The 25,826-nt window shown below is 35.3% G+C and overlaps 1 protein-coding gene across 1 annotated transcript in view; it reads right to left on the minus strand.

The window, feature by feature from the left end:
* Positions 1-21,467: 21,467 nt before the first annotated feature.
* Positions 21,468-25,826, minus strand: part of LOC109094854 (phospholipid phosphatase-related protein type 5-like) — a 31,479-nt gene continuing 27,120 nt past the window's right edge. Inside the window, exon 6 of the mRNA XM_042718059.1 lies at positions 21,468-23,310. Within this exon, the coding sequence (XP_042573993.1) occupies positions 23,281-23,310 (30 nt within the window). The 3' untranslated portion in view covers positions 21,468-23,280. The remainder of the gene's footprint in view (positions 23,311-25,826) is intronic.

Here is a 25,826-nt window from a genome sequence, read left to right on the forward strand (position 1 = left end):
TGTCGGTCGCAAACAGATAATGGTTAAATTAATCAAAGCAAAAATCTATTGAAAGTGCGTTAAGAGTTATGGCTGGCTTCTGATGACCTTTCTAGTGTTCTTTTTTGTACAGAACTGTAATCTACTCAGTTTAAGATGTGACCTTTGAGGACGTTCACTAGGATTACCCTTTATAAATGCATATGAAAAGAATGTTATGCGCCAGATTGCTGTGTAACAGTAGAATAGAGGAATCTCAGGGCATGAAAAACAAGAAAATTAAGAGCAGGCGTTCTGCACGGTCTAAACAAAAGAATGACCTTCTGAGTGGATCTTTCCCTTTGGCCAATTACATATCAACAAAAGATTATTATAACAATAGTACAGGAATGAGTTATAAGATTCAAGTGATAAAGAAATCATACTGCTATTTAGACAAAATACAAATCAGGATGATGTCCTTCTCACTCACACACACACACCCAGACATTTTTATTTGTCAAGAAACTGTTATCAGTTACAAATGTGGTTATTAATATTGGCATTATTTGTGAGGAGCGCATCTTATTACTGACATAACATAGCTTCCCACTTCATGTAGAATAAAATTTATAAAACTGCTATTTTATTCAATTTTTTATTGTATTAATTTTCATGTGCAAAACCTAAGATCGATCGATCTATCGATCTATCTATCTATCTATCTATCTATCTATCTATCTGTCTATCTATCTATCTATCTATCTATCTATCTATCTGTCTGTTTATCTATGGAGAAACACACTGTTAATACTCAACAGATATTCAGGCATATGTTCTAAATATGATGTAAGGTTACATGATTCTATTTCAGCTTCTCCACGTGATTACTATACAATGCAGCAGGCAGCAGTGACATCTGCTGGTGTCACACTCATATTCCATACAATCATAACAATAGAATAGAATGTAGCCCTACTGTACACAAAAACATCAACATAAATATTATTTGCATGTATGTAAATAACATTGTATATACAATGTATAGCATAATGTTATGATCAAAAAATATATATTTAAAGTGCTCAAACTGAAGTTTCAGTAAAACTCACTTTTGGAGTTCAGGTTGTCATTTTGAACTTCCTCAGTTATAATTATATTGATGATATTGATGGGATATTGATGAATGCCATTCGAATAATTTCTTTACACTGTGAATTTTGGGAAACACATCGAGTCCACATTATTGAGCTCATTTTTCTCTGTGTTACTACCTAATTAGCAGCGCAGTCATACAAACAGGCAAATTTCAGTCTATTTAAAAGAGCTGCTTTCAGATCAAAGAGGGTTACAGACAGCTAGGACATTTAAAAAGCAACCATCTGACGAATGCCTTTCCAATTTCAGCCTCATTACAGTCAGTCACTGGTAAAATGGGTTTCTTAAAAACCGTTGCTCCCTTTCTAAGAAATTTGGGAACTCATGCCCCCTCTTGAGCTCTTAATGTGTGCTGACTCATTTTCAACTTCAGATTCAAATAATTATCAAGTCAGCTAAACTTTATTCAGCTTGAACTTGCAACATGAAGCAAGTTTTTCCAAAATGAGCATTCGTTTTCTGGTATAATAGTATAATGGATGAGAATTTTAATATTCGCACTGTTCACAGTTCATAGTAGCTCTTATTCAGTAGCAATTTGACATTTGTTCACATCACTGATGAGTCTATAGTCTCTAGCTAACATTGACTCATGGGTGATGGTGTCACATCTATAATGCATTAGGCTGTGTTTGAAATTGTAAGGCCCAGATAAGGACATTTTCCCGACTTGACTCTGTGTCTTGGTGGTAGCTAATAATTTATTGGTAAGAGGACTAATAACTGAAAGACTACAGGTTTGAGTTCACCCGCTCTGCATTGTGGCCTAGATAAAACACTTAATATCAGCTTACTCCTGTACAGTTTTTTTTTAGTGTAAAGTCATTTAGAAAAGAGGACATCCAGACTATACTGACATCAACTAATACATTAAGGGTACTAAACCTTTACACACAGCAATAAATCAAAGTACAAAATGATTGTTCCTCAAGGAAACAAATGAAACTGAAATTCTTTCATTTTGCACTACAAGCAACTACTCCTTCATGACTCATCGAGTTGATAAATGATATACAATAAGATAACTGTGGTGGTATCACATGGGTTTTAAGAATTAAATGAAGGGTTACCTTTAACCCCTCTGATGCATGAAAGTCACCATGAAATCAAAATTGAAAAAAAAAATCGTATTTTTTAATGGAATACTGTAGAGTTTATTATAAATAATTAATCTGTGTACTTAATTATTTATTTATTTTAAATTCATGTTCCCTAGTAACCTTTAATCAAAAAACTCTCCCTCAAAATGACTCACCTTCTCTTCCGGTCACGAGCTATGGTGCAAGGGCGGAGCTAGTGACGTGAGGGTAAATGCTGGGATAAACAACAGGGGGAAAACTGAAGCTGATGCTTCACTTTATAGAAATCAATGCATTGACCAGTGCTGACACAAGCCATGGGGGAGTACACTACACTTAAAATCTGAATATGACTTAAGCTGATGGAGGAAGCGTTCAGTCATTCAGGCAGTCTGCGTGAGCGCTGTTTTATGTTTTGTGCCGTTGATCGTCTTCATTGTCGTCTTCCTCAATAAATAAAAAAATTCTTCATGCTAGGGTGTCGCCGGTGATTCCAGTGGAGAGAAATCCCCTTACAACTAACTGCAAGCTTACATCTGCATTCATTTTGTTAGCAACACCCCAATTTACAACGATCCAATCAATTCCAGAAGGACAAAATCAAGTCCCACCCTCTCATTGCAGATGCCGGATAGACATCACAGTAGAGAACAAAAAAAGACAATCGCAACTTCCTTTTCATGCCGACTTTAATTAATTAAAAGTATATATGTTTTAAATATATATTTTAATAACACATAAAAACCTATTTAATGATTCTTTGCTTCAAAACAAGAAAATAATCATTCCCGACCTGTTGTACTCCCAAAATAATGTAGACATGCTTTTGGGGTTGTGATGTATTTTAATTTAATTACATAAATAAATAAACTTCTGCATCAAAAGTTGCATAGTTTTTGTTGTTGTTGTTTTAAGTCTTACAAAGTGAATGGAAATTCTGAAATGCCCTATGAACACTGTTTATCTCACTGTATATCTGTATATATATATATATATGTATGTATAAAACAGTCAAAAATACTCCAGCCTATGGTCTCACATTGAAAATAACTTTAAATCCATATTCAAACTGGACCATGATTTGGTAACCTCACCAATAAAGAGTTCTTCTAAAATACATACAAAAACACTGTCTTAAACCCTTAGCATCAATCCAAACATATGCCATACATACATGTAACATCTCTGCAGAAAACATCAGCAATGCACACTTTTAAAAAGAAAAGAAAAGAAAAAAAAACAACTCCTTTAGACTGGGCTTGAAATGACACATTTCCCAACCAGGACAATTAGCAGCCCCAGCTGTGTTCCAGCTTCTCATTCACTTCTCGCACTCCCCAGGATTCTGGAGTCAAAGTGGCACTCCCGGGCCGAAGGCTTCTAGCAGAAGTCGGATCTGCGGACCATCATTCTCGCTGGATAGACTTCAGCTAAAACGTAGCCCTTACAGTTCCCTTAATAGGCTCAGGTGGACCTGTTTGTGACTCAGGAGATCTAGCGCTGTCCCCTCTGGTTTTCTCTGACGCATGCAGCTCCTCTTGGACTGGACGCTATGGTACAGACTTGGCCAAGGCTTCATCTGTATGCCTTTCCTCCAATTGATCCGCTCCCAGGAGTTCTGGAGAGAGTACGCCGGGACAGGGTCTGTCTTCTGCTACTGGCCCGGTTCTGGATGGGCTGAGTATGGTTCTCGGATCTGATTTCCCTTCTCGATGGCTCTCCATGGGAGATTTCCATCAGGAGGGATCTCCTCTCTCAGGCGGGGCCTTCCCCCGCCTGGAGTTTTGGAACTGTGGATGTGGCCCCTTGAGTCAGCTGATCTCCCCTCTCCCTTGGGGGGTCAAGGCTCACTCCTCCAGAAGTTGGCCTTTAGGACACAGCAGGATGTCCACCCTGCTTACTTTGTCAGGTTCTTACCTGCATTCTGCACCACTCCTGGCTCCTCTTCTCTCGCCTTAGCTGTGCTCTTCCACACTAGGCAGGGATTTGTAAGTCTGGTGGCGTGGGCATACTCGTTCCCATAGCATTTCGACGGAGCTCAAGTTCCAGAAAGGGAACATCTCTAGGTTATGCATTTAACCATGGTTCCCCGAAGAAATGAGATGCTGCATCTCATTGCCATACTTCCGGCATCCCTGCGAGCACTTCTTTCATTTCCCAGAAGCTGCTGATGTATCCACCGCACGTGCTTTTAAGCTTCCTGGTTGCTACGTCACCCCGCCCGTGACATCTCACCGATCCATTGGACTGATTACACACGTGATCATGAGCGTGGTCACACCAAAATGCTGTTTTATGTCTTCATAAATATACATTAAGGGAAAACTGTTATAATTTCAAAGAGATAAATGTGTTAGATTAATAATAAACAAATAAATTGAACATAATAATTTACTAAATCATTTTTGTAACAGTTCTTAATCTTGTATTTTTCTTTATTTTCCTTCAATGTTTCGATTCTGCATATATGTACAAAGGCGTTTTAATTAAATGGAAAGTTCTTGGAATATATATATTTTTTTTTCTACATTTAACATTGTAATACAATTTTTATCCAACAGAGGGAGGCAAATGCACAGATCAAGTAAAAATAAAGCGCTTCCATAGATGTGTCTCCTCTAAAGTGTTAGATCATATAGCCATTAATCCTGATTATATCACAAAGAAAATGTCTTACCAATAAAATAAAAATTCTAAATGGTAACTTTAAAGCATAATATTTCCCTTCTCTTGATTTCCTTCCATTTATGCTGCAGATTAATTTCAGAGCAGCCATAATGATTTGCACAAAGGTTCCAAATATTTATATATATATATATATATATATATATATATATATATATATATATATATATATATATATATATATATTAATGAGCACAGCAAGGCAATTAAGCTTTTCTAATTGCTTGAATTTACTCACATTCTTATCAAAATTCAGCTTCTCTAAATGCATGTAATCAGGCATTTAGGGAGGTGTCACTGTTAAGCTGTGCTTCTGACAGCAGACTCACTGACTGTGGATGATGAGTCGACCAGAGTCTCAATTGGAAAGAAAAGCGTAACAGTGTCTAATCCATCAGTATGCCCAGCCAGTCAACCATAAGGTCCTGTCCATTCGCCCTCAGCACTAGCCAATGGGTAAAATATCTCACATTACAGACCTGAAATCCAGCAAATCAGCTGCAAGGTCCCGCATTTACCTCCTGGGGCCAGGTTGACGTCATCATCTCAGCTGTGTTCAGTGGAGTGATGAACTTCAGCCTGAGGAATCAACAGAGCACAGCAGACATACTCATACTTACACAGTTAAGTATTCTTACACATACATCCATTAGACTTAACCATTATCAAATACATGACGAAGGCAGATTTTAACCAAAAGATGTTCTCAGGATGGGGGCAAGTTGTCATATGCATTATATTAACAAAATGTAATTTGCTATTTATTATTATAACTATTTATTTTTACTAAATATAATTGTAATATCTTTTTAATAATTTTAATAAAATGTAACCTAGACTTTAAGGTACACCTCTATACACAAATTAACTTTCAAATATATACTGTATGTTTCTGAGAAATATTCATTAGAGTTATGCGTGACAAATTGCCCCAGTCTCTCCGTATCACATACTGTATGTTGTGCCATGAGTAAATCCAATTAACACAGCACTATATTATCCATAGATATAAATGGATGAAATGGTCTGTAATTGATTCACTATCAATCCATCCCCACATCCTGAATGGTCTCATAGCCGTTTTATGCTTATGGCAAAGAGCCCTGTGTGCTGAAGCAAATCAAATGGCTAAATCAAGTTGTAAAAAAGCCCCTTGAGTCATTGATCATATACCAGCACAAGATGTATTTTTAGCTGTGCTTCAGTCAGATTTGGCATTTAAAGGCAGGGTTGTGCTTCTTTCAAGGGTTCTCTCCATCTTTGTTTCCAGAGTTGACGTACAAGTGGCTGCATCAACAGGTGAGTCCCAAAGCACTGGAGAGAAGCTGATGTGAAGATTTGGAAAAACAACACAAGAGCACTTCATTACACATAGCCTGACAACAAAGATGGTGCTTCCTGGAGCCGCATCTCAGAGCACTTTAGATACACTATATCCTCAAAAAAAGTTTTTGCAAAGCTCTTTAATCGCCAAAAAATTAATTTGTGGAGAGATGGGCTGAGATCCAAAACACTTGCCTTACTGAAATCATTTAGTAAAATTATTTTCTTTTTTTCTCAACAGCACAAAAATGAAATTGTTTGGACACTGCATATATTAGAACATACATTTAATTTAAGTATTTAAAATATATATACTTATTAATTATTAAAAATTTAATATCTGTTAGAAGTATTACAGATTAAAAATATTAATCTGAATGATTTTAATGCATTAAATACAATATTTTTTGAATGTACATAATTAAAAAATTTACTTTTGAATCTTGACCAAATTTGCATTGTCCTAATTGAATGAGAAATAAAAGGTACAAATGACAGAAATATGGAAATGTAACAAATACATAGATTGCCTACTTTAATACGTATTAAAGAGGTATGTATAATATGCAACTAATACATAACCTGTGTGGCCACAAGAGAAATCTCACCAACTCATCCAAAAGCATTCATTACTGGGTTTCCTTTAATAAGCTGACATTTAGTCCTATAATGCTATCATATATTTCCTTCACTTTACCTTCCATGGTGCTCTGACCTTGCATTTCAGATAAAAGCAACTAGGTTGCCAAATTTAGCATAAGTGTCCTTGTCTGGATTCAGGAGGAGTATTAACACAGTTCAATATGTGTGTCCCAGCAGCCTCACCGACAGCTGTGTGAATTACTGCTAATGTGTGGTAATTAGCACCGATTCTGGGGTCTTGCACAGAGTAACTGCACAGTGCATGAGAGAGAGAGAGAGAGAGAGAGAGAGAGAGAGAGAGAGAGAGTATACAAAATATACTTTGCAATGTAAGTATTATTCCTGTCAGGGCAAAACTGAATTTTCATCAGCTATTTCTCCAGTGTCACATGATCCTTTCAGAAACATATTATCAATGTTGAAAACCTTTTTTTGTGGAAACCGTGATGCATTTTTTTTCTGGATTCTTTGATAAATACAAAGTTCAAAAGAATGGTGTTTATTTAAAATATAAATTTTTAACTTTACAAATGTCATTACAAATCTTTAACAGAAATATCATTAAGGTCAAAGACATTATCTTTAACAGAAATATTAATTTCTTTAAATAAATGAATGAATATTACAGACCCAAACCTTTGAATAGTAGTACTGTATATGGCATTTAAAATGAGCAGGGCTAGTTGCAGTAAAGACTGCCTGTCTTCAGTCTGTGTTGAAAAAAAAAAAGAAAAAAAAACCTGACAAAAACTACTTTTTCACAGGGACTATGGGTTTGTATATTAAATAAATGAAATGGCTATTTCAAACCTATGTTTTGTGTGTTCTCGTGCTTTTACACTAATATGACATTTTATTTGATTATTTGAAACCACCCAATATGTAATTAAAGAGGGCTTAAGAATTCTCTTGTGATAGTGAATTATGTGATAGATCAGACTTTAAGCCATGTTTTACCCTTTGGTAAAGAGTCTAGATTAGAAAGTCAGAAAAAAAAAATCATAAGGCCACATTAGGAGCTATATGCTTGTTTATAGACAAATAAACTGTCTTGGCCAAAAAAAAAAAAAAAAAAGTTGCCATCTGGATTAATATAGCAAATACTTAAGATTTTGTGACTGAATGATTATTGCAGTGATTAATATGTTTCGGCCACGTATGTAGCAATTCTTTTAACCCTAACTGATGCAGTATGTAGCTTATTATTTTTCTAAAACAACCATGTTGGAAAACATACCTTTGTCTATATTCCAGATGATGATGTCCAGATTCATCAAGCTCAAATTGTAAAAGATTATCCACTACATAGTCCTGACCTTAAAACCAGTGAAAGTCTTTGGGATGTGCTGAATTTGATTTTACACTGCCGGTCCAAAAAAAAAAAAAAAAGGTATACACTCTAATATTTTGTTGGAGTGCCTTTAAATTTGATAGCATTGTGCTTTCATTGCCACATTGTTTCAACAATGTGATACAACACTACAGCATTTATTTCCGTCAAGATTTGCATTAAGTTTTGGCTGAGATCTTGGATTGACGATGGAAGCATTGAAGGCATTTTTTTTTGGCAAGGCGGGGTATCATGTGTGTGAATATGTACAAACTAACACAGAATGTCAAGGTCCCAGGCATATGATTCTTATCAGGACTTTAATTATGAATTATTATTATGATGTTTTCATTACTGCTTTTTACCTTCTGCTCTTCACGCATTTTAATCTTTGCTCATTTCGTTACATTGACCTAAAAGGCTTCAGGATCTAAGATAACAAATAATTATTATTCTCAGCGATATAGATTACATATTTTCATCAGTTTACTTCATACATTGCTGCCATCTAATGTTATTGACATGGTGATACCATGGGAACTTCCTTTCCAATTAATGGTAATGAAGTATTAGAAGTCTTTACAGCCCTGAGAGAATCGATAAACCTTTGTTAAATGTTAATTACTTAATAACATTGTTTCTATCTCAGCCTTCTCTTTTGAATCTTTTTATAATGCCTCACTTGGATTGCTCACTAGTGTTACAACCATTATATGGTACAAAAAAAATCCTCCCACTTCAACACAGCAGACCATCTCAGATATAGATCATTAAAGGTTAGATGAAGACAGAATCTATTGTGCTGGGTCTGCCATCTGGATGAGACCCCTCTGATGGAGCTAGCAGTTCTTTTTGTGTCCTCTTTTACAGAGCCTGCCCAGACCATAGGTGAGTGCTGCCATACTAATGCCACAACCAAAAGCAGGGCCTGGATGCTGGCACTCAACAAACAGATGCTCGGATGGATCATAATGCTCATACAAAAATACTTTAGTTTGATAACTATGGATAAAATATTTTTATTTTATATATATATATATATATATATATATATATATATATATATATATATATATATATATATATATATATATATATATATATATATATATGAATGAATGGATGAATGAAGAATAAACAAATATAAAATAGAGAAATTAAAATAACAGAAATGTATGGTTGCTCTCTTGAAGCAACACACTCAAAGATCCTTCAACACCAACTACATTCAACACCATTCTAATTTTGTTAGAGTAGGGAAGTCCACACCACAACTATAACAATAACAACACAGAACAAGGTCATTGGAATCATTTTCAGAACTATTTTTTCTGAAACACTGACAGCCAAACAGAATGAACTTCAGCATTTAAAGCTGCAGACAACATAACTGCAGTGACCTTATAATTATCAAAACATAATCATACATTAATTTGGACGCATTATAGTCTTTATAGTTAGAGGTATAGGAGTGAATGAGCCCAAATGTCTCAAATGATAATCTATACACTTTGCACTTATACCATACACTATGTACTGACAGTCACTCAGCTTCAGCTACAAAAGGCAAGCTGCAACTGAGTGCCCAACATTCCACATGTCATTTCTCTTTTTTTCTTTTTTTTTGTATTGTTTCAGCTAATTAAGTGCATCATCTGGGAATTTGAAGTACAGTTTTTTGTTGTTTATTTTTCCTGGAAATTGAACACATTACTCAAACTATTTATATAACAAAATGTCATAGAATAGTGCATAATATTCGAATGGACACACCTACTAGTTCCATTACTGAATCCAGGTTTTTGAACAAATCGATTGAGCAAATGATTCAATGACTCCATCATAAAGACAGTCACTGTGTCCGAAATCACCCCCTGCCCTATACCCTTATGTAGTGGACTTTTTAAGGGGATGGCCATTTATAGTGGTGTCCGAAACCACAGACATTATCCAGTGCACTCATTCAATCCCATAATGCACCTCAATAATGACTGTACAACGATGTACACTGAATGGCTAGCAGCTAGAAAATACACATGCCACATGAATTCCTGCCTCTCACTGGTAGATGCCACTTCTGGTGCACTCAGTGTCCATATTTGCTTACTAATTATCATTCACTCATTCAGTGGACTAAATCAATGGAATAACAGGGAATAGTGAACGAGGAGCAATTTTGGATACAGCCAGTCTGTCTGTAGCACGCAAACATGAAGTACTGCAACAGTCACTGTGCTGTTGGGCTTTACATCACTGTTGGAACGTAGCTTGACCAATCAAATTTAAGAACTGGAATGATAATATTTTAGTGAATATATAAATAGATAAAGATTAGAAGAGCATGTGTAGGTCTGACCTGATGATAATGAAGAGAACTCTCCTCTAAGCTGGATTTAGAGTGCTGTTAAGTATCTAAAAATGGAGAGGGCTCAGTGTCAGGTTGGTTAATATAACATGTGAGAGGTGTCGTGTCCTGAGGGCTACACTTCATTGTGCATGTGAGCTCAGACAGAGGCGGTTCACATTAGATAAATATGTTTTTCTTCCCGCCACTGAAGATGCTAAAACACAGTGGCACTGAATATCATCATTAAACACAGAAGAATTCATTTTGCCGCTGATGAAATTCAATCTTAAAAGCTTTTATAGGCAGACCAGAGGTCTGTTGACATTGAAATGTCAATATTTCACAGTCATGTGAAGATTAATAAGGGGGAACTACTGTTATCGCTCACAGAATGATTAGTCAGCTGAATTACTCAAATATGTCTTTTATAGTACATAGATAATGTCATAAAACATGACATGCAATTATGATTAAAATTCCTCATTCTTAAAGTCTTGCCGTAAAACTACAGAATAAAGGACACCATCATAGTTTCAGAAGAACAAATGTGTTTTTTGATGGAAATTCAATTAAGCAGAAAAATTATAAAATTCAATGGTTGTTCACCTATTTCTGACATGACATTGCAAAGTATTTTTTCTTTAGTTCTACAAAGAAAGTCTAATACTTTGTTTTTAAAAGGCTAGAAGTCGGTATATGGATAAATCTGATAAAATACACTAATGTCTGGAAATGTTTTTGTTTCTGTTTGAACTTGGCTCTTTTATTCACATATGATTTAGTGAATTGATTGAAAAAATATGGTAAACATAAGCTTAAAAATTACTTATTCTCTTTCAGATAAATGCTGTATTCAAGCCATCTGCTCATCAAATAATCCTCCATGTGCAGGACTGCATTCTAGCAGACATGTTATGAAGATATTTACCCAAAGTTTCATCTTTGTGTAGCTCTTCTCATAATTGTCACTGGCTTGTATGGCACTACTACCTATGCATTCAAATGGCTCCCATCAGCTCATCACCTCAAACTTAGAAATATTTACTATTATCACTTTCAGTTCTTTTGCCCATTGTAACCCTTTATTATAGTTTTTGCCACTTTGGTGTACACAAGGACAAACTTCCTTTACATTTTTGAATGGTATTATATACGGTATAACAGTTATATAAAAGTCTCAAATGTGCAAGAAATCTAATAATGAAACTAAACCAAATCCACTGGAAGGCAAGCCTGCCTGCAACCATTAGTTGAAAAAGCGTAATGGTTTAAGCTAACACTTCCAGTCTGGCAGACCAGAGGGTTTTTTTTTTTTTTTTTTTTTTTTTTTTTTAATGGATGTCAGTGGAGGAGAGGCTTCACTATGCTTAATAAACAACTTTTTAGAGGAATCAGCTTATCATTTAATGAATCGACAGCCTATCTGCTAATCTTCAACATGTTTTACACTAAACAATACTTTTGGATTTAACTATTTTGAGATAGTTTTACCACAAAAAAATGACATTTTATCAGAGAAGTCACAGACTTTTTTGCAACAGGTGGGATTCATCTTATGGCACTTCCCATTCATTCTTACGGTATCCGTAAACTGCGATTGAGTGTCACACAACTCTGACTGAAATTCATGTTGAGTGTTTCTCAATATTCCTCCATGTTTCCTCACTCCTCCGTCCTCCATCCTATGACCAGGAAACCGATCTAGCTCAGTCATCTTGTAGGACATCTCAGTTCTCTAATTTCACCACGAGGGGCGAGGATCGAGGAGTGAGGAGGCTTCCTGAGGAGTCATGAACAAGGATACACAGGTGTATTATCAACTAAACATGTCGCATGTATAAACTCTCCTCCCCCTTCACATCTGTTGTAATAATTTACATTAATATTAACCTTTGCAGTTTAAATAAACCATACATGTCATATATTTCAACAGGGCATCGTTTTATTAATATTTATTATGAATGCCTTAAATAATAAACTTTAACAACATAAGGGCAGATCCCTTTAGCGCAGCTAGTGGTCAAGAATATTCCAGTTTTCATCCTTTGATTCCTCCATCCTCATTTCCTTTCCTTGCATCCTTCCCTCATATCCTAAGGGGGGTGGAGCTAAGATTAGGAAAGGTAGCGAGGAAAGGAAATGAGGATGCACACATAAGAAATGAGAAGCACCCAATCTCTGACTTAACTCACTCTGGAGTTGCAAGATCTGATGTACCCTGACGAGCTGACTGGCAGACCTTAAACCTTTGAATTCATCGTTATCCTGTTATTTGTGTCATTAATCATGTATTAATTCACCAATCTACTCTTAAACCAATGACTCATTAGCTCATTAGCTCTTAAACCAATTAACTCATTAGAAAAATACTAAGCACAGCTGTTTAAAGAGCAGCGTGACATACAGTGAAACGTGTTCTTAACCAGTGGTGTGTGGTGGACAGTCCCATTCAGATCTTCAGAACGATCGCTGGTTGTCGATCCACACAGCTGACTCTCAGCTGCCTCACTGATAAGAGAGCAGAGGCAGATGTGATGTAAGCCTTTTGCTCAGACTGTCAGAGTAAATCAGCAATAGCTGTGATGCAGGCAGAGAGACACAGGGTTGAGTGGCACCTCCAACAGCAGTTCAGCGCCTCACAATGACAAAGAAAAACAAGTCAAGGGGAGACACTTGTGCTTTCCACACAAGGCATTCCCATAAGAAGAGACCTGGAGGCTGGTGACACCAGATAAACCAAAACCTGCATGATCAACCACCTTGACCAGAGGAACTGTTATTCAGTGTGATTCAATAGCAAGGTTACGCAAATAAACAGCAAAAATTAGACCATCACTAATGCAACTTTTAACCAAGTGCCTGTCTAAAGCTTAAACAAGACAGATTTTAAGGCTGGGATGAGAGTGCAGTGCAATTCTTTATGGAGTACTTCCTTGGTTTTATATGATTGACATAAAGAGTTCCTCAAAGTCTAGAGATTATCAACTAAATTCACTGTAAATATGAACTTTTTAGTTCATAAACCCTACTGAATATTGGTAATGGTTTTAGTTGTTGTTTCCTATTTAATCAATATTTTAAGATGTTGAGAGTACAAAAACTAAAGGAAAAATGATTCAGCTGTATTGTATTGTATAATGTTCATAAAAAATAGTTTCTATATGTATATTTTTTATTTTAATATCAGTATTTGGCTTTATTTTTTATTCAGTTTCACTTTTAATCAACACTTGAACTTACACTTTCTAATTATGAGTTTTTTTAGGTTTCCTAATATTAATATTTTATTTCAGCTTTATTTCAATTGATAGAAATGATTTGTTGATAGTTTTAATTAACAAACAAAACAACAATTTTACACTAATCCGAAAACATATTTTGAGAATTACAAAGCCTACTACAGTAACTCTGCATTTGAAAGTAACATATATATATATATGAAAACATATATATATATATATATATATATATATTATATATATATATATATATATATATATATATATATATATATATTGAATTTACTTACTTAAATGTAATGCATAATTTACTATATAAACACCAAATAAGTCTGAGTGAAAACCGATTTGAAAAATTACAATTAATAGGCCTATCAGAATTTCTTAATACTGTATTTGGTTTGCCTCTCTTTTACTTTAATGGCCACAGCAATCAATCTGCATAAATTGCATGAATTTGTATAAAACATTATTAACAAGTACTTAGCCTGATTTAAGAATGATCCAAAAAGCATCATGTGCTTCAGTGGAAAAACAACATCTGACCATCTGTACAAAAAGTCATGTGGTCAGTGTCAGAAATTTACTTGATTCAAGGTACATTCCATAACATTTCTTCATCTTACATTTTTTTAAATGGTAAAACTTAAATTTAGATAAATATATTTTTATGAATTATATTTTTGATGCATTTAAGTCTGTGATTCACTTTTTTTGATAACCCATGGGACAAATTATATCCTCTGTATTAAACTTGCCCCAAACTATCTAGATGAGCAGAGGTGATAAAAATTACATTGCATTCCATTATGTTTCTGTGCAAATGGCCGGTGTATAGAGGGTAGAGAGAGTAATGCATGTTAGTGTAAGCCCTGGGAGCTCTCTGCTCTCTCAGCTTTCTGTTTTATCTCTGCAGTGGAAACTCTTGTTGTAAGAGAGGATGCATTTGGGGCACTGAGATGCTGGCCTGATTCAATGAGACAGAGAGGCAGGCAGCCCATCGTCTGACCATTCTTCTGTCCCTCTCTCTCTCTCTCTCTCTGCTTCAGCACTCTGAAACCCCCCAGCTCTGTGGCATACAGTCTAATAAACACATTCAGCCTGCTTACTGAGGGAGAAAATTCACATTAAATATATTTTCTCTTTACATATCAGACCCTTTACTTATGTAAAACTCTACTATCAGTATTTGTGGCTTTTAAAAAGTGTCTAAAGAAACTAAATCTCCCAAAATCCTGTGAATTTAAAAGGACTGGCACCATGATCATTCCCGACAGAACATACCAGAATGATAGTACAGGTTTAATTGAAGCCGGAAACTCTGGTACAGAACAGCATTAAAAGCATTTCAAATTCAAATCGGAGAGATTTTAATCCCATTAAGATGTAAGGAAGACATATCACTATCCTAATGCAGGTAAAATGAGCTCTCATTACAAGATAAGCAAACATATGCATTTAGCTAAAAGAGTGTCAGTTGCACCCTGCTTACATCATATTTCATTCAAAGAATTACATTAGAAGCTCCTCAGGTTTTGAGTAAATACTTGAATAAATGTTAGAAATATTATTAAATGTTTTTGGTAGCCTATTACATGTTGTGTAGAAATATATTATGTGTACTTGGTTAGCTGATGCTGATATTAGACAAATCATATGTTTATTTCAGTTCTTCAGACAAAGCCTCTAATATTTGGACTTAATTATTAATGGTAATAAATAATAAAATACTTGCAGCACACCAACTTTGGTATATTCAAGCACTGCCTGCAGCAAGTGAGGTTTTTATCTTGTCTAAAATTGTCTTCAATAAATGAATGCACATTATTTGGCTAGTAGTTTAGTAAAATATTACTTCCTTTGTTCATAGTTTTTTTTTTTTTTTTAACTTTTGATCTGTACAGGTGAGAAGTTCACTGTATGATATCATAAGGAATTTGGCCAGGAGACCAAATTTGATTTATTATTTTTTTTGTTCAATTTATTTTACTCTAACCCATATATACTGTACACTGGCTCTGATTTTAAAAATAGATACAACACAACAGGAACCAGCTCTAAATTTATACCAAAAGCAATAACACTAGTCATTTGTAAAACCAAATGTTGTGCTGTTTTCAGGTCCTCAGCCTGATAAAAAATAAATAAATAAATAAATAAATAAATAAATAAATAAATAAATAAATAAATTAAAACAATATAAAAAAATCAAGAGCCATTACATTTTATTTATGTCCAAATCAAGTGCAGCTTCCTGCAATGCAGAGTTTGTGTCTCAGCAAAGGAAAACATCAAATTATTGTGCCCCAATGAAAGTGTACATACTGTACACATGGCTGCTGAAGCATCGGTGCTGTGAGACCTTAGAGCACAGCTGTCACTGACAGATGTGTGTTTGTTCTTCACCCCACTCTGCAGTGTGTTTGTGCCATGCTTTGTGACTTAACCAAGAAGAACATGTTTTCTAGATCAATATTCTTACCCTAATTGTGACCTTAAGCCCTATATCACAGATAAATCACATTGCTGAAGCCTCAAACCTCAGATCTATCACTATCATATTGGTCAGAGCAGCAACTGGAAAATCTCACAGTTGTAAAAAGTGCATATTTAAGCCCATTTAAATTTATTTTCCATTAAGATTCCATTAAGAAAAAAATAATGGTAGTGTTCTAGTTTGTCAGTAGCAGTGACGATGGGGTAAGTGTTTATCACCCAACACAGGCTTCTCACTCATTACTCACAGATGAGAACTTCACACACAGAATATAAGGTACATTCGCCTGTGTAGTTCTCTGCTATGTGGTCTACAAATTAATGGAGAACAGTCGAGGATGAAAGAGACACTGCGGCTGACTGACACATCAACAACCTTTCTCAAGGTCAGAGCGTGAGTTACTTATGAAGAGATCAGAACAAACACACAGTGTTTCGGCAAAACTGATTTGAGATCAGCTCCACATGTCTTTGCAAGTTCGTTAACTAACCTAGCGGGTGATTCAGTGCAATAAAATCATATGAAATGTGAAAGTGACACTGCTGAATATAGACAGAGATCCTTCCTCATATTCTCCCCTCTGATGCAGAACAGTCAAGGCCACATCAGTTTATTAAATATGTTACAGTGAACTGTCTATTAATTTTGGCCTGAATTTAATATATATATATATATATATATATATATATATATATATATATATATATATATATATATATATATATATATATATATATATTATTCATGCCAGCGGAGCACAAATAAGTTGAAGTTAGAGTACAGTGACAAACGTTTACTCAAAATCTAATAGGTAAAGTAGCAAAGTTTCCACATTTAATTCTACCAAACTTTAAAAGAAGAATGAATTCTAGTAGCACAACTAGAGCTTGGCACTAGCAACGCCAAGGTCATGGAAAGAACACCAAAGGAATGCACAATCTGATCAAATCTCCAGCTTGAATGAACTGTAAGCAAGTTTGGCATCAAATATGCCTGTCAAATATACAAAAACATTAAGCTTTTGAAATTGATTAAATTAGAAGACAATTTACCTTTCTTTAATTGCAAAGCAACCTGTTTAATCTTCTCTTGATCATTTTCTCAATAGCTTGACTTAGATTATATTAGACATGCCAGATGTTTACTAAGACCGATTTCCGGAAACGTGACATATGCAATTATACCACATTACATTCAGCAGCAGATGATTTTATAGTTGTTTTATTTTTTTACATTGTTGTTTATAGGCTGAACACTGACCGTGTTTGTACTTGAGTCAAAGGACCAGATTTCCTAAACAGGGCAAATTAGCGTTAGAGCGCAATTCCATATAAGCGCCAATGGGAGGGGAAAATTCTGCATGTGATTTACTGACAATGCGCGCATTAAAGAACACACAAGCAGCCAGATCATGTTCATAATGACCAGCGCAAGAGCAGCGCAAATTACTGCCTGCTTTAAGACGTGATTTTTGGGACGTTAAATAGTGGCGCAAATGCCAGTACTATTTTAATGCCAAAACACGGTTTGCGCTGACACAATCTGTTAGTAAATCTGACTCAAGTTCTTCTATAATAATGTTTAATAAAATGTATTGTTTCTTAGACAGTCTACTGTAGATATTCCTCTGATTGATGTAGCTGTAGCTGAGGATCTTGATAAGCCTCTAGAGTTACAGTAGATGAGATTTTGAAAGGTCTTCAGCTTATGCAAAGTGGTAAGGTAGCAGATACAGACGGCTTTCTGATTGATTTCTACAAAAGGTTTACCAAACATATGGCACCTCTATTGTTAGATATGTATGATTCTTTAGTAAAGGTCCTCCTCCCCTCTGACTCAGGCCTCGATTTCACTCATATCTCAAGTGTGATAAGAGCACAGATAAATGTGGCAGTTGGAGGCCCTTAAGTGTTCAATTTGGATGTAAAATTATTAGCTAACTTACTGGCTTGCCATCTGGATCCTGTCTTCCTTCAATAATCTCTGAAATCTGAAATCTCTGATCATATCAGATTCATTTGAGGAAGACAATTATCATCAAATATTCGACAACTTTTAAATATAATTTTTTTCCCATCCACCTCTTTAACCAGTGAAATAGTCATCTCATAAGATGCAGAAAAGGCCTTCGACTGGGTCAAGTGGGTCATTTATTCACTGTATTAGATTGGTTTTGGGCCCCTTTTTATGTCATGGATACGCCTTCTGTAACCTGCTCCAGTTGCCAGTGTGAGAACAAACTTTTTGTGTTTTAAATATTACAAAAGGCACTCATCAAGGTTGTCCTCTTTCTCTACTCTTGTTCCCTTTAGCAATAGAACCTCTTTTTTTCAGAGCTTTGAAAAATATCCTGCTCTTTTCACTTATCCTTAGGGAAGGGATAGAACATTGTCTCTCTCCTTATGACTATGACCATTTGCTCTGTTTTGAACCCTGCATTATATGCACATTATACTGTCAACAAGCACCGGCCTTTGGATGAGACGTTAAACCGAGGTCCTGACTCCCTGTGGTCATTAAAAATCCCAGGATGTCCTTCAAGATCGAGTAGGGGTGTATCCCCGGCATCCTGGCCAAATTTGCCCATTGGCCTCTGACCATCATGGCCTCCTAACCATCCCCATATCTACTGATTGGTCTCTCTACCAATAAACTGTGTGGTGGGCATTCTGGCGCACTATGGCTGCAATTGCATCATCCAGGTGGATGCTGCACACTGGTGGTGTTTGAGGAGATTTCCCCCTTCCATGTAAAGTGCTTTGAGTACCCAGAAAATGCTATATAAATGTAACAAATTATTATTATAATTCATTCTCCCCATGTAGACTGGTTTAGGTCAGAAGCACAGTCTTGCTCTACATCTTTGCTTTCTGCCTTGGTGTGTGCTCCTTTGTCGCCTCTCAAAGTACACTAAAATCCCAGTTGTTTGTACTTCTCTCAGGATTTGGAGGCAATTCAGACAACATTTTAAACTTGCTGCTGCTTATCTTTTTGGCCCTATTTGAAATAACTATTTATTGCTGCCTTCAAACTTGAATTCTGCTTATGTTCTATGGAAAAAACAGATGCCTCTCATATTTTTCAGATTTATTCATTGATGGAGTTGTTTTGCAACTTTTTCTAATCTTTAGGAGAAGTTCATTTATCAACAGTCTAACTTCTTTTTTTTTCTCCAAGTATGCAATTTTGTTTGTTCTCTTTCTCCTTCTTTTCCAGACTTGTCAGAACCATCTTTGAGAGAACCATATATGAGAAATGTATTTTTAATCAAATAATGAAGCCATGTTGAGCACAAGATACTTATTTTAAAAACCTTAAAAAATCAGAACAGTGTTAAAATTGAGTTGTGCATGTGTTACCTGCCTGCCTTCAAAGTGGATTAATTAAAGACTGTTTACTTTCTTCTTCGTGCGCTCATTATATACCTCACTGACATAACTGTATATGACGAAAATGTTATTTTTACTTTGAAAATCTAAATGCAATTTTTCAAAGTTATTAAAAGTATGTATTTTCCTTAAATTTAATCAAATAAAAGTACATTACATTTCAGTGGTACACAGTAGCAAATTCCCCAAAATAATATACCATTTTTCCAAGGATTTTAAACCACTGCTCACTAAAATAGATAAAGATTACATTACTGTCAAGTGTAAACATGAAAACTGTCCTATGTAAAGATACTTTTTTACTTTTTTTTTTTTTTTTTTATGTGTATATATATATATATATAACTCAATATCTCACACACTGTGTTCTGCATTCCTTTATCTGGACAATGATTCATGCCCTTGTTATGCCCTTCCTTTGAATTAAATTCATTTTATGAGAAGCCTGAAAGAAATCTTCAGAAATAAAATCAAGATAGATTCCCTCTGGGTACAGAGTTCTTGAAATGTCATTCGAAACATCCAATGCATTTTTAATTTACATTTTGTCCATGGGAGACTTGCACTGCAAATGGGGCAGAGGGGAAGTGGTGGGCATATGCACTGGGACTCACCCACCACACATGAGCAACGTTAATGGAGGAGATGAAAGCAGCAAGTCCGTAAGGACCCCTGAACTCCAGCATTCTTTGCTTGGACCAGCTGTTCTGTGTCTGATACGATACTGTATATGACCAGAGAACTGATAAACCTGGAACAAACATAGCATAACTACATTCAAGAAAACATGTTCCTATATCTCTCACCACATGTGATGCAAATGTTTGTTATTGTCAGGAAGACAGATACTGAGAGCTGTTAGCAATGTAACATTTTGAGTGATGTAAAAATGTTTTTTTTTTTTTTTTTTTTTTTTGGTAAAGATATATTATATACATCAATGTATTCACGATTCATAATTCAAATTTAAAGCATCTCTTCTTTAAACCTCATTAGAATAACCAAAATGCTGACAGAGTTGAGGTTAATTTAATTTCAGTGAATAACAACTTTTTAACTCTAAATGCAGTTGCAAATGACTTCTAAAGAAGTCTACTAATTTGCTCAGCCAAACAATATAAGCTTACCTGTCTTCTGGCGATCGTGGTTTCCGGCATGCCTTTGAAACTCATTTCCACCTGAACTGGTAAACTAAATCGAGTAGCCTATCTTTTATGTTTCTCAGGAATAATCACTCAAAAGTGTTTATGCAGCCTCTGCGTGCCGTTCTTTAATGTGTAGCAGGTAATTCAGGTAATTATTTTTATTCATTAGGTATTGTCATATTAAAAACAATATTATATATGCATAAATAAAAAAGAATTCAACTTTCTGGTGATAAGTTAAAAAAATGCTAAATGCAAATGCATATGTATATACACACACACACACACACACACACACAACAGTAAATTATAACTCTAAAATGAGAAAATGTATCTTTAAACTAAATATTAAGGAATTTAAAAAAAAATACACATAAAAAATGTTAAACTATATAGAATTTTATATGATCATACATAAAAGATAAAGTGACAGTAAGTGTGAGGGTAAATATTTTATTACTGTTTGACATCTTGGACTCAGGGAAGATCTGCTTTCAGTCACTGAGGTCATTGCCAGACACTCAGCACAAGCTGTCTATCATACAATATGGTTATATATACTTTTCAGGCTTTTTCACAATCGAAATTCCTTTCACAACTTTTGGGTTTTGGGCATCAAATCCATTTGTACACCAAATATAATGGAAATAGCCTATACTGTATACCTACTTTTTAAAAGCCTGTTGAAAAAAAAATGAAGTTGAGTTACCTCATTGCTTTTATGACTGGAACATAATATCCAACATATCTGCTTATCGCATTCCAATGAGCATTTGTTTCCAAATCTTTTTTTTTTGGGGGGGGGGGGGGGGTCACACAACTGTCACTAGAAATAACCCCGAAGTCAATGTGCAGGTAATGCAGAAGCTTTTTCCAGATAATTGTAAATTCCATTTATATAGCACTTTCACAAAGCAGTTTTACAAAGAGTTCTTTACAAACCCCTCAGTGAGCCAGCCAAAAACTCTCTAAAAAGTTATATTCACAAGCTTTCCTTGATGAAAGAATAAACTAGCCTAATGAGACAAACAGTGGACATAAAAGGGTTCAGGATGTTCAGTAGTAGTACATGAGTGAGATGAATTGGATAAATGATTTACATCATTAGGAGAAACTTAATGTATTCAAGCATGAATTTGAAAATCAAATTTCATCACTAGTCAGTGAGAGATCAAACATATGATTTAAAAAAAAAAATCACTCTGCAGAATGTAAATTCAACCAAACACTGCAGACCTTTGATGTTATGAGATCTATGATACAATAAAAACACATGATTGTGAAATCGAAAATGAATCCAAATGCAAATATTGCCATATATCTGTGTGAACTCTGAGGGAACCATCTCCATATCTCTCACTTTTTCACAGGTACAGGTATTATTCCAGCTCTGTCTAGAAAACAAACAGCCTTTTCTAAGCCACTAGAGACTGCGTTCTCACAGAGGCAACATCAAGGGCAGACTCACAAATAAGCACAAACATACACACACACTGGCCACGTCAAAGCACACAAAGTGATCCTTCATACACATCCTACAGCCTCTTTGGGCAAAAGCTTGAGCATCTAATCTTTTGTGAGTCCTGTAATCAATTGCCAGTCACAATTAAATTCATCAACTCTGCCCAAGGTGCTCTCTGCCATAATGACACCAAAATCAATCATTATTTCTGCTTATCACCTCATGTTCACATCAGCCCACTTCAAAGACCCTGTGAAATCAAAATTAAAGTATTTTTTAAAGTCCATCCAGACCATGTATTTGCTAGTATATTCCTATATGTTCCTAGCAAACTGAGCAGAAATATTGATGACTCATCCTGTACTACACTGTATACTGACCAATCAGATGCTCTCTAGAATGAGGATGTCCCTCACCCAATATTGTCTCAACTAGAAAGTAGCAAATCATAATTCATGACTGTAACATAACTAAACCCTATTGGCTATTTAAACATGCTTAGAAATACATAGCATAACATCTGATGCAACACTAGAACAGTTTGCTGTTCTAATAAGAAAAACTCTGTAAATGTGTTGATGTGAAATGTTTTGGCAGGCAGAAAGATAAAGGAAGATCCTGGTTTCTTTGAGGATCAACAACAGCAATTCTTGTCAGTTAGAAACCTCTTCAAAATTTAACAATAGACTCATAGTTGTAAATAGTACATTAGGATATGTTAAACATATCATTGGACATCATGTTGTAATTCCACATTCACACAATACCCTGCATATTCAACCACAAAAATGATAACAGTAATATGTTTGTATAAAAACAGGGATGCGGCCCTACCCTAACTTCCCCCCTCCCCCCCAAAAAAAAGTTAAAAGGAGGACAACAAGGTATAGATGATTTTTTTTCCCCGCACACTTGAAAATAGAAGTGTAAAAATAGCACATATATCGACGTTGCACTCAAAGTAAGAAGTCGCACTGGAGAGCAGCAACATTATCCACAGCATTCTGGCTAGTAGGCTTTTCACTGTCATGTGATCTCAGCATAGGTGATGGGATTCTGAAAATCAAACAAAAAAAATAGAGTTTAACATCTAGGTCAATTACATATCACTCATTTGTTGTCTGAATCTGTTCAAAACATTACAATGCAGTTTATACATATATGATCATTTGAATATGAGGTGTCGAATATGACATGCTGACCATGTTTTTGATGTCTGAATTAAAATATTTCTCACCCTTAGGTCAGAAATGTCAGGGTGATACAACAGTCCTAATATCATAATGAAGAAAAAAATATGTTAATTGTTAAACTGGACTCATGCAGATTACTAGTGGATTATTGTGATGTTTTGTTCTGACGGCACCCATTCACTGCAGAGGATCCATTGGTGAGCAAGTGATGTAATGCTAAATGTCTCTAAATCTGTTCTGATGAGGAAACAAACACATCTACATCTTGGATGACCTAAGGGTGAGTACATTTAAATTTTGGGGTGAAGTATTCCTTAATAAATAGCCTACTTTATTTTAATTTAAACCATTCTTTAAAAAATGGTATAAAAAACAAAACCATATGAAACACTACTACTACTAAAAAAAAAAGAATTTGATACTTGCTCTAAAAACTGATTTTGAAAGATTTTTGGTGTTTGAGACTGGAGGAGTGTTAAAGTCATTTGAACGTGAGTTGCTTTTCTACCTTCATTTCATTGCAAAGTTAAAGAGCTGGCGCACACTTAAGGCTGTGGGACTAAGTAATATCTACCTTAAAGATTAATGATGTAGCCTTGAAATAACCAAGTGTGGTGTGAGTGCTAGCCATGCATTGCAGGTGCATATGTCTTGGGCTTACATGTAATCTTGATGAACTGCCTCACGGAGCCCCTGGGCTCACCCTTATATGAATCCAAAATGAATCTTGGAAAGTCATATTGAACTATTAATCAAAGATGGGTGGGACTCCTGCTGATTGTGGTGCATAATGGAGTTCAAAGGTAACAATATCTGCTACCAGACTGTGGGACCATGACCTCAAGGGAACTGACTACCTGTTGAATATTGTATGGCAGCCCTGCTGAACAATGCTGCTGAATACTGAAACAATCAGCAGTGTACATCTGATCTGTGGACAGCAAGGTTCGAACATTAGTCAGTGGATGATATTGAGGATTGATGGTGATGTGGAAATAAAAACGGGATTTAAAATCATAGTCGTGAATTTGAAAATAAACAACAACAATAAAAGGTCTGCATGTCTAATCCAACGTTTTAGCTCAAAAGCAGTATGTACTGTAGAAGTGATATATTCAGCTGGATGTGTCTATTTTTTCAGAGATTGGAAGATAAACCCACTGACTAGCTCTGATCTCTTGTGACACAGATACAAGAAATTCTGCCCTGAGGCAAAGCAGCCGAATGAACATACTGAAAAGAAATAATGGGGTTTACTAGAGAAGAACATTTAACATTCAGAACATAATATTCAGTGTCCAAAGGCTGTTCAATGTGATGGCTGTCATCAAAAGTATTTTATTATTCTATAAAATAAACTGAACTGAGATTGAGTTTAGTACTAAAAAAAGAAGCTAAAAGGAAAGGACTGTTTATCAAACATTAAAGATTTCATCTTTAAGCCCCATTACCTTAACGTGTTATAACGTTTAAGAGTTTTAAAGTCACAGCCATACAGTAAGAGTTAAAATTTTAATGCTGCAAACTGAAAACTGCCACAGGCAAAGTCATAAGATGACCCACATAAAGATGACATGTTGTTCTGCAAATTTTTAAAGTGCGGATGAATGAACTTGTGCAAAGACATATGTAAGAAGCTCATCTACAGTGGGTAAAATAAGTATTGAACATGACCATTTTTCCAAATTCTCAGTAAATATATTTCTAAAGGTGCTGTTGACATGAATTTTTTACCAGATGTCAGTAACAATCCAAGTAATCCATACATACAAAGAAAGCAAAATAAATAAGTTCAGAAATTAAGTTCTGTATAATAAAGTAGAATTACACAGGGAAAAAGTATTGAACACATGAAGAAAGGGAGGTGCAAAAAGGTATGGAAAGCCAAGACACCAGCTGAAATCTATCAGTAATTAGAAAGCAATCCTGCCCCTTGTCAGTATAAATTAATATTTGTTGGTTCAGTCCCAAATGATGGCCTATAAAAAGGTGTGTCATGACCAACGTCTCACACAAGAAACATTTCATGATAGGTAAAAGCAAAGAGCTTTCTCAAGACCTTCGCAACCTTATTGTTGCAAAACATACTGATGGCCTTGGCAATTGAATGTTCCAATCAGCACTGTTGGGGCCATAATCTGGAAGTGGAAATAATATCATTTCACCATAAACCGGCCATGACCAGGTGCTCCTCACAGGATTTCTGACAGATGAGTGAAAAGAATTATCAGAAGAGCTGTCCAAGAGCCAATGATCACTTGTGGAGAGCTTCAGAAAGACCTGGAATTAGCATGTACAATTGTTTTAAAGAAAATAATAAGTACAATAAGTAAGTAATGCACGCTCACCACACAAGGCTCTGTTGCTGAAGAAAAGGCA

The sequence above is a fragment of the Cyprinus carpio genome, chromosome B2 (genome assembly GCF_018340385.1).
Source record: "Cyprinus carpio isolate SPL01 chromosome B2, ASM1834038v1, whole genome shotgun sequence".
Lineage (NCBI taxonomy): Eukaryota > Metazoa > Chordata > Actinopteri > Cypriniformes > Cyprinidae > Cyprinus > Cyprinus carpio.